General features: G+C 45.5%; 1 protein-coding gene and 1 long non-coding RNA gene across 2 annotated transcripts; both read right to left on the bottom strand.

The window, feature by feature from the left end:
* Positions 1-366: 366 nt before the first annotated feature.
* LOC114861490 (E3 SUMO-protein ligase EGR2) lies at positions 367-3,671 on the bottom strand. The gene is made up of 2 exons (XM_029160769.2): positions 3,285-3,671; positions 367-3,063 (listed from the first exon to the last, which is right to left on the bottom strand). The coding sequence occupies exons 1-2, from the start codon at positions 3,439-3,441 to the stop codon at positions 1,748-1,750; spliced, it is 1,473 nt and encodes a 490-aa protein (XP_029016602.1). The 5' UTR covers positions 3,442-3,671; the 3' UTR covers positions 367-1,747.
* A 1,818-nt stretch (positions 3,672-5,489) lies between these two features.
* On the bottom strand, positions 5,490-8,867 carry LOC114856136 (uncharacterized). The gene is made up of 3 exons (XR_003786018.3): positions 7,992-8,867; positions 7,664-7,838; positions 5,490-7,548 (listed from the first exon to the last, which is right to left on the bottom strand). It is a non-coding gene; the product is annotated as an uncharacterized LOC114856136 (long non-coding RNA).
* Between the last annotated feature and the right edge of the window lie 1,224 nt (positions 8,868-10,091).

Below are 10,091 nucleotides of genomic sequence, written 5' to 3'. Positions count from 1 at the left end.
TAATATCCTTTTATTGCAAAAAATGGATGAGTCAATGAACAAAGGACTGAATGAACTGAGAGCATGAGATCGTCTTACTGACACGGCAAGAAAATGTCCCGTTAATAGGTTTCCCGTGGAGATTATGATGGTGTTCGTCTCTACATTTACATCGCGAGAAAAGCGATGCTTGGAGTTGAGGGGATTCAGAATCACAGCACTGGGTAATAACTGCTGTGTGTTGGAGTCAGAAGCCTGGTGATTTACAGGCAGTGAGGGTCTGGTGCACAGTTATGGTGTATTATTGAAAGTCACATCAATGCTCTGATGGGGGGGGGGGGGGGGGGGGGGGGGGGGGTTAAGCGAGGCAAAAGACGCACAAGAAACTTGATGCTTCCAGAAAATGTTTATTTTGTTCATATTTTCTTTCATAAAAATAACAACATCAATATTAATTTAAAGTACTGTAGAAAGTGTTTATGTACAAAATCTTTGCTTCGACAGTTAATATAACTTAAGGCGAGTTAAATTCGTTTTTTGCAGAACCCTGTCGGTGACAATTTCACCAAACTCTCCACATTGTCTTTTTGTGAGCAAGGAAAAGTATCTCCAGCCAAACATACAAGGTGTCAACACCCTTTCATCACCAAGGTAAAGTCCACAGAAACTCGCAGCAATGTGTGCTACCTGATTACTCAAAAGCAATGTTTATAGGATTTGCTAGTCATTTCTAGCGTGATTAAATATACTTCTGTACATACTGTAAAACCACTTCTGTTGAAAAGCCATAACACAACTAGTGTACATTCATGTCCCTTTTCAAATCTAGATCAGCACTTCAATGAAATAACTCTTATCATACCAACAACGGAATGACCTGTGAAAATGTTTCTGATATTAAATTGTAACATTTAAAATATTGTGTTACTAAACAGTAGCCCTCAAAAACCAAGACATTAGAAATGACTCAGAATACATTTCACCTTAGAAATGACGCTCAAGTGTGATAGATGTAAAATATTCAGTTATCTATAAAAATACAAAGAAATACAGTAATACAAATATATTTATTTCCATTTATGATATATCTTTCACAATTGTATTAATGCAAACTATTGTAACACAACACAAAGACCAATGACAAAACACACCGACAGCCAAATGATAAGAAGTTAAACAAACACTAAATTTGATCAAAGATGGACACCTTGATGGTCGAAGCCATAAAAGTATGTTAGCCTACATTCATCCAATAGCCCTCACTGTACTGTGAAGGAGTACAATGACAGTGGTTGATATTCCAGGTAAAGGAAAAGAACACTGACATAAACATGCATTTTAAGAAACATAGTCCAAACCATTGCTCTAGGAATGCTAAAAGCAGAAAATAAGAATCTTAAATGGAGATATTAATAAGTGCAATCCGTCCAGGCTCAGAGGCGGGTGGAGGCTGGAGCTGTCCAGATGAAGAGGTGCTGAACAGCAGTCATGCGATGCTGCAGCAGAGAGGACGGCTCTACTATAGCGGCAGCAACAAGTCACCGTTTACCGACTTTTACAACGTATGCATCTTTGCATGAAGTCAGCAGCGTCAGCAGCTGGCAGTAAGGCCAAAGCTCCGATCCTCAAAAACTGCAGTATTTGCAAAAACCGTATATGTCAGGCATTGGCTTGCGGGTCAAACCAACTCAGACATCAACTTGTAGTCAGCTGGTTCATCTTCCAAGACGGAAAAGATCCTGATGCGTGGGGGCGCGCGGCCGCGTCTTCATATTCCCTCGGGAAGAGTGAACGGCCACGCGCCGGCCGTCACCTGTGGCTTTATTTCCATCTTCTCCTTCTGCTTCAGGTGAACGCGCCCGTGCCGTTTCCTCTCGTCGCTGCGGGCAAACCGTTTACCGCACACGTCGCAGGAGAACGGCTTCTCCCCGGTGTGAGTCCTCGTGTGGGTGGTGAGGTGGTCGCTGCGGCTGAAGCTGCGCAAACAGATGCGGCACTGGAAGGGCTTGTGGCCCGTGTGGATGCGGATGTGCCGGTTGAGCTCGTCCGACCGCGAGAAGCGCCGGTCGCAGCTCTCCATGGGGCACGTGAAGGGCTTCTCCTTCGCCGGGCCGTGGGACGCGGCGGGGCTCTTCCTCGCCCTCGGCGGCTTCGTCGCACGGGTGGTGTAACTTTGCGCAAAGGAATCTGGCAACAAGGAAGAGTACAGGATGGAGTCTATGGTGCTCGGCAACGCCGGGGACGTGTAGAGGGACTCGCACTGGTTGGACGGCTGCTGGGGTTCGGGGAAGGGTTTGAGGTTGGAGGAGAGGCCCATGGGCGGCGGTGGGAGGTAATTATTGTACAGGGGGCTGGAGTAGCTTTGGGAACAGGTGTCGGGGAAACACGGCTCCTGCTTGATCCCGCCTTCGACCTTAAACTCCATCTCGGCGTTGGGGCAGATTGGGGGGAACGTGTCTAAAAGTTCCTTCACGTCCATTTGCTGGTCGGGGGGGAAGTCACTGGACATCGGGAAGGTTTCCGTGTGGAAACTCGTCTCCAAACAATCGGACTTGTTAAACGTTCCCCACTCGTAGCAGCTGCTTTCGAACTCGTTCTTGACCACCACGGGGAACGAGGCGGCCTCGGACTTGGGTTCGGCCTTCTTCTGGCTCGGAGGTCTGGGGGACCCGAAGCTGAGCTGGGAAGTGGACGGGTCCTGGGCTTGGCTGCCGGCCTGCTCATCGGCATACCTCTGGCACGTCTGGTTCGGGGAATATACAGGAGGAGTGGGTCCGGGGGTGTAGGATTGCCTCTTGGGGTCCCCGAAAGTGCCGCTGTGCATCGGCGCCGGCGATGGGAAGGTTCCGCGGCCGCTGCCGCTCTGCTGCACCTCTGACAGCGGCAGCGTGGAGATGCCGACGATCTCGGTGATCATGTTGAGGAGTGTTTCCGTGCTGCACGGCGCTCCCTGAGATGCTTCCACGTAGAAGCTGCCGGAGTAGGAGAGCGAGGAGGGGGTGTATGTGTCTTTTGGGCACTCGCAGGGGTTAAAAGCAAATTCCGAGTTCGACGCTTCGGTTTTGAGGGTTGCGGGTGCTCCTTCTGTTGGATTAGAGAGAGACAAAACTTTGTCATTGCGGGCGGTTTTATACAGAACGACTGCACATTATACGACGGGAGAAACGAGCGTTACATAAACACCAATGCGTATTTTGGCACGGAATTTGAGCGCCAGGACGCGGCACCTGCACGGAAAGAGTTGCTTCGCGTGACACTCGCGTCCAACGCGTACGTGGATTTTATCGGCGAAGACGCGAACTCACCGTGGCCGAACTGGGCAGGTGCCCCCCGCTCCGCCTCGACGTACACCTCCTGGTTGTCCTTCCGCGCGCCGTTTTCCATTCCCAGGGAAGAACTGTTGCAATTCTCAAACTGGGGGTAAAAAGAATCTTTCGCGTTCAAATCCATATTGTTCAACATAGTGGTGCACCTGGAAGTCCGCCTCTTCCCGGGAAAAAGGTAAAAGGGGAGAGAATGTAAGACCAAATTATGCAGATGATTGCTGCCTTTCAACCTCCTGTTTGATGGCTTTCAAACAAATGATCCGAAGTGGTCTGTGTCAAAGGGTGTAAAAAGCAATTAAAGATATTCCTTTTCGTCTCTGCTCCTCGGTAGGTATTTGCTTGCTGTGGATTTCACATCAGCGACTTCCCCTCTTTCTCCTTATATACACTTTGGCAGCTCCCTCGGCCCTCCTCCCCATTCATCATCTCCAGTGAGAGGATTCCCCGCTGCGTGTAAACTTCATGCCCATATATGGACAGAGGATGTGACGGAGTCCCCCCCCCCTCCCATCGTCCCTCCTCCCATAGCAGAGAGATGGAGTCTGACGTTGCAACAAGTGGCGACCAGCGCTGGGTGGTAAAACGCCGTAATGATGGCATTTCTCTACACACGAACGATTTTAGCGTCTCAATTAAAAGGTCGTCAGAGTGAAGCGAACGCAAATACGAATACGAAAGCGGATCCTTTCTGTCGCTCTCTCTCTCCGGCCTCGTAGCTCCCAGAATATCTCCACTGATCCCGAACGCTGCGCCGTGAGCCGCTGTACATGTACCCGCAGGTTCGTTCAGGCCGTTTGTCATGTTGATATATGGGATGGACACTGTTTCACTCACTAGTGAATATTCGAGTATTTAAAGGTAAAGCACTAAGACAGCACCCATATAATGAATATTCCATCACAAGGTCAAAAAAATTCCACCTTAAGGCTAAATGTTTGATCTATTGGGCCTATAAATATATTTAGGATATAAAAACGCTTTGTAATAAGGTAAATAGAGCAAAACAACCCTGAACACATAAATCATAACTATATATAAATAGGGATGTATTTTTGCCTGATAAGTAAGACTTACTTGGCCTTAGTCAAACATTGAGTTTCATTTCACATTATAAAAGCATAAAAGCAACAATCGTTTCTGACAAATGTTTGTTTTTTTGATATAAATCCTTTAATTGAGACAAATACAGGAATAGCTCGCAGTTCAGTGTCTCTCCTGACACTTCTGTCTCCATCTGTGGGCCAGACTGCGTGGTCTAGATTGGGCAGTCATACCCCGAGCACCTCTTTCAGGCAGCACACCGCTAACATTCACTTTCACAAACTGGCTTCTCGTGGCCGCTGAAAATTGTGGTTGCTTACACCATCAGCGCGAATAACGGCAAAGCCCAGTCTAAACGAACCCTTGGCCTTTAAAAGCATTGAAGGGAGTCGATATCACCCCTGAGGTGTTCAGTGGTTGAACCCAACTGTTCACATGACATTTCAATCCCCAAAGCATTTTTTTTCTGGTTCGCATGTGTTGCTGGGTGCACTCCGCGGTCACACTTCCTATTACAAGAAGTCGATACTCTTTCATAGGACTTTGCAGTCTGCAGCAGACCTCTGGCACCGGCTGGAGGTTCAGGACCATGGATAGCGCCGGTGCAGCATTCAGCAGAGTAATCACACATGATCCGGCAGCACACAAACCCTTTACTTTTTACTCAGCCCTGAATGGTCCCCGCGGCTCTGCATTCATGTGAATGGCATTCTTTTGCATGAAATCAATCCAATCATACCGCAGAGGACTGTGCGATAACACTAGTAACTACTAACATAATGGTGCTGCCACAATGGCATCGTGCAGTACTTTCTGCAGAAGCAATAGGCAACACAATTATATTCATCCTGTTGATGCAACATGAACAGAGCCTGTAGCTTAAGCAGTGTGATATTATACTGTAATATGCAAACATAATCACTCCAGACAAGCTGTGGAAATCAATATTTCAGCAGCGATGTGTAAATCTTATTCTGTTATCAGTGCTTTGCAATGGTGTGGAGATTTATTCAAGCAATGTACTCAAACGTAAATGTAATGTTACTAGAATATATCATTTTTGCCTAAGTTGAAGGAACACAAGGTGAAAGCACTGTGCTTTTTACTCCACACATACAAAGACACATTATGTTTTGAAAAAAAATACATTTACTTTTAGCTTCATCTTGATTAGGTAGAAAGTATAAATGTGCTTCAGAAAATATAATGAATGAAATGATATTATGATTATTATTTTTAGATGATGAAAGATGAGGTGATGGTCATGTCATTTCCATATATTATTTATTTTTCATTTATTCTTTGATGTTCATTTATATTATAATAAAAACTAAGCTGCTATAAGGTGACAAGACTAAAATCATTTAACCCAGTAACTGATATATTAACATTTGTACTGCTGCGTTTAACCAATGTGAAAGATGAACACACAAATGAAAATATAATAAATGCTGTAGCTGATACGACCTCCGAGGACAAAGTCTACAGAACACAACATCCAAACCAGAGACCAAAGACAACGTGTAGCTTTGTCATTTATATATTTATCTTGGAAGTGGAACCTTAAATGCAAAGTCTTTACTCGTTTACTTACTTATCGTGTTACTGTTTATTTGTCATATTGCTACATTACAAATTATGAAGTGGGTCTTGAAGTAAATAAAACGTCCTTGTCGTAACACTGAAGCCAGTCTCATTCATGTTTGTTTTACACAGATGTGCAAACTAAAGTGAAGGATCTAAGTTGGAATTTTATTCTTTGTGGAGAGAACGACAAACAGGTTTAACACTACACTCTGTAAAAGCAGCTCAAGTAAAACAATGCGAGGAGACGAAGTCACTCTTCATCTGGACGTTTCACAGCAGCCAACAAACCTCTGTCGAGGGGTCACAAGTGCACGTGGCAGAAAAATGTTAAAAGGTAAGTGGGCCAAACCCAGAACATCACACGCTTCACATCACTACAGACAGCACTTTACCAATAAGCACCGGATTTTATTCTTATTCTGAAATGTCACGAAAGGGCTCCTGTGCACTCAGATCTCAAGCTGTTCGAAAAGGTTCGGAGCGTGCTTTGTTGCAGACAACATTAACGGAAGATAAAAAAGCTTGTGGGCTATAGGGAATAAAATACAAATGCAAAGACATTATTAGAGATAATAAATGGCCTGCTTATGCGAGACTACTCAAATCTGATGCTATTTCCTTCAATACTGCGTGGTGGAAAATGTATCAAAGGATCGCTGAGCCGCTACCCTGTCATCTTTTTAAGGTAGTGTATGATAATAGCGTATAAGCTCTTTCATTGCAGCAGTGACATTCTCCAGAACAAATCGTTTTCACCTCAGATGTGCACTCTAATTCTAGGCCCAGAGATGTTTAGCTTTGAGGAACTGCCTCCAAGTAATCCAGAGTCTATTAAAACCAATCTGATCACACAGAGTTCAGATCATGGAAAGCTGTGATGATAACGGCAGCGTGGCTCACCTCTCTCCTCTATAAAATGCCACATCACGGGGACTAAGTAATGGATTTATGTAATGTTAGCACTTACTGACATTATAGCACGGGGGTAACGCCATACCTGGGAGAGTTTAATGAAAGCTTTCGCTTTATTCCCTTGCTTCTGAGCACTGAGAGACAAAACGCTCCCGTTTCTTAGGGAACCGTCGGGCGGCGGGAGGAGGAATACGGGCGATTCCTCCATGCTTTAACAAGGGCAGTGGCTTCAACCAGGTTCAAAGCGCTGGCTGTGGAAGTGAGATGAAACAGCGCTTTAATCAAAGAATATCGTGCGATACTTTAAGAAAGCCTTGATAGTCTCATACTGTAGTCACTGGCCAATTAATTTGTCTGTCTACACGAGGTAACACATTTAATTACCCATCTACAATTACTTAATTACTTGTTATTTTATTAAGGCAACACTGGCAGAGCTGCTCGAGGATCCAGTCACAGCTGCCACTGCTGATTATGTTTTGATTGCATTATTCCAGCTTTATCAATTATCCGAGCGACGCCTTCCACAACTTCCAGCGGTGCCGGGGGAAGGCACATCCAGCCCTTTCTGCCGTATGTGTAACCTCTTGGCCGTGTTATTTTCAGGTTCACTCCTGGACAAGGTGTGGGAGTTCTGCTTGCAGGTGGGTGCCCGGTAGAGTTGAAGAGGCAGTGAGGAGCGACTGCCCTCTGAGATCAGAGCCTGCAAGATGAAGCGCAAGGTGGACAGTCATGTCTGTTGCATAGATTTTGTTCTATATTTTCTTTGGAGGGCTTTATGAATCATAATCACATAAAATATAAACCAGGTATTTTACTTTCAACAAGATACTACATTCGGGTTGAGACGAAGCTGATGTAACATCATCTACGGGCTGTGGCGTGTTGATTCTGCAGAGCCATCCAACGGACAGTCAAAGTACTGGATTCTGTGGATGTTTTGGGCCAGTTATGACCATTGGTTGTCCAGCAGCCTTTTTCAAGCGTTACATCCTGGAAAACGGCAAAAACACACCACTAATAAAACGAGGCACGATTGAAATGGAGCTCACTTGATGTACAGTAGCTCCACAAAGTCTCAATGCCTTGGCAATCTGTCAAAAAACTATGCAACCCACACTGTTTGAGAGTAAATAATGGAAGAACCTGATCCATAGCAGGAAATCCACCGAGATGCCGAGGCTGTCCTTGCTGTTTGGAATAAAAAAGCACTTCAAACCTCCCATGATGTGGAGAGGTTATACACAACCTATAAGACACATACAAGGAAGGTTACGGCGCTGCCTGCACCCAGACAGCAATCAAATGCATCTGTGCTGCACACATTTGCATTGAGCCTTCAGTCCTGTGTTGTTTTGTCTTGTTAAGTTCGTGGATGCAACGTGATTTCTTTTTTACTACGAAAGCCAGGGTTGCACAAGAGCTGGAGAGATCCATCTGCCTCCCCCAAATCACATCCTGACATGTCTCCGAGTCAAATCTCCCCCCAAGGCGCTAGATGAGGGAACATCTTCAATCTAAACCTGGATACAATAGGGCCTGTAAGACACGACCAAATGAATTGGGAGAGCTAAAAACCACAGAAACCTCTGCCAGAAACACGACTTTCTATAAATACAGGATACTCGCCTAAGCTGCCAAGTTCGTTATTCTCTCTCCCTCTCCCGCTCATGTCGGGCTCTGCATAGTTATATATACTACATCATCATTCAAACGCCGGGCAATTGAAGGAAAGAGAGCAAAAATAAGAAAAAGAAATGCAGCGGAAGCGTGGTTCTTCTTTTGAAGGAACGTCTCTCTGCTGTTCTTCCTCTCGGAGTGGGAGTGGGTTAGGGAAGCCCGGTACCAGGCCCCGATGCTGCTGCTGCTGCTGCTGCTGCTGCTGCTGGTGTGGCAGGTTTCCCGTGCGATCCAAAAATACTCTCGCGCTCGCCCACTTTGGTCCCCAGCCGCCTGTACTCTTTGGTTCTACAACAGGGAAGGGTGAGAATCATACTCGGCTCTGCGATCGTGATTTCAGAATGCCCCAGTGTTTCTTTCGCCGTGGCCCCAGACTCCTCCACACGCACAGCACTCGCATTGCTCCCACCTTGCCCTCTTCTCTGGTGGATCAGTCCGGTTCTTGGGCCCGATCCAGCTTCTGTACCTGCTGTTACCTAACTGCTTGCGTTCTAAAGTGAAACGGTGCATTTTCCTGCTTTTTTTAATTACTCCATGGGCGATTCAGAAAAAAAAAAACAATTTGATTGAAGCTAAAGGATTCCTTCACTGCCTGAGGCTGGATAAAATGCAAACATGTAGGTTATTTGATTATTTAGCAGATACAATAACAATCCTCTTAAAAACTCAATAACATCCACTACACCAAATCATTAGCATGCAGCACTGGACTAATTGCATGTACTTTTGACCAACAGAAGTTAATAGGTCTACATATTCTAGTCTGTGACTCATCTGCACCCACACTGATTTCTTTTTTGTTTTTTGTTGCTCTTTCTTCCATCCAGTCACACCACACCGTGTACAACAACAAAAAATATGAATGTTAATAATTACAAAGCCCTGTTTCCACCACTACGTTACTGGTGCACATACATTCATTATGGGGACGTGCAATGCAAACAGACTCAAACAAATAGCTAACAGCAGACATGTGAGGAAACAGATGAAGAATTTTAAGAGCTTGCAGCTAACAAAAGTAACTATGGAAACGGCCAGCTCTACATTGCACTAGCTTCCACAGCTCTCTCCAGAAATAAAAACTGTTGGGCTAAGAGCGAATCAGGTAAAGACAAAAGATCCTGGGTGAACCTATTTATAGTGGGCCTTACATAACATGCATAGACCTATGTTGGCTGAGTTGGTGCTTAGTAGCAGGCTTCGAGGGGGGGGGGGGGCAGCGACAGGGTACGGAGAACAGGAGATGCGGGATCCTGGAGGGTATATTATAGAAGGACACAAGTATAAACAGCAATCAGGACAGTGTGGATGATGATGCTGATGGCGGCTGAATTAAATAAAGACGGGAAGGCTCGCTGTTTTGGTTTCAAACACAGTTGCGCGGTCCTGAGAGGCCAGTGATGTCAAAGCCGGAGTTCCGTGATCAACGCTGACATGCGGTGAGCTAATCAAAATTGACACATTAAGCAGTTCATGGCCACCGGGCTCACAGAAGACAGAATAAAATGCACACGTCACAAGAAGCAAAAGTTCATAGTCAGTTTACCCAGAAGCCTTGTTTACTCG

This window comes from Betta splendens, chromosome 1 (genome assembly GCF_900634795.4).
Source record: "Betta splendens chromosome 1, fBetSpl5.4, whole genome shotgun sequence".
NCBI classification, from domain to species: Eukaryota; Metazoa; Chordata; class Actinopteri; order Anabantiformes; family Osphronemidae; genus Betta; species Betta splendens.
Note: the sequence above shows the minus strand (reverse complement) of the source record. Positions and strands in the feature narration are given on the sequence as shown.

Bases quoted from the DNA above. Each gene is read 5' to 3' on its own strand.
- LOC114861490 (XM_029160769.2), bottom strand. From the start codon at position 3,441: ATGTTGAACAATATGGATTTGAACGCGAAAGATTCTTTTTACCCCCAG. The intron at 3,064-3,284 runs GTGAGTTCGCGT...CTAATCCAACAG, and splicing joins ACCTGCCCAGTTCGGCCACG to AAGGAGCACCCGCAACCCTC.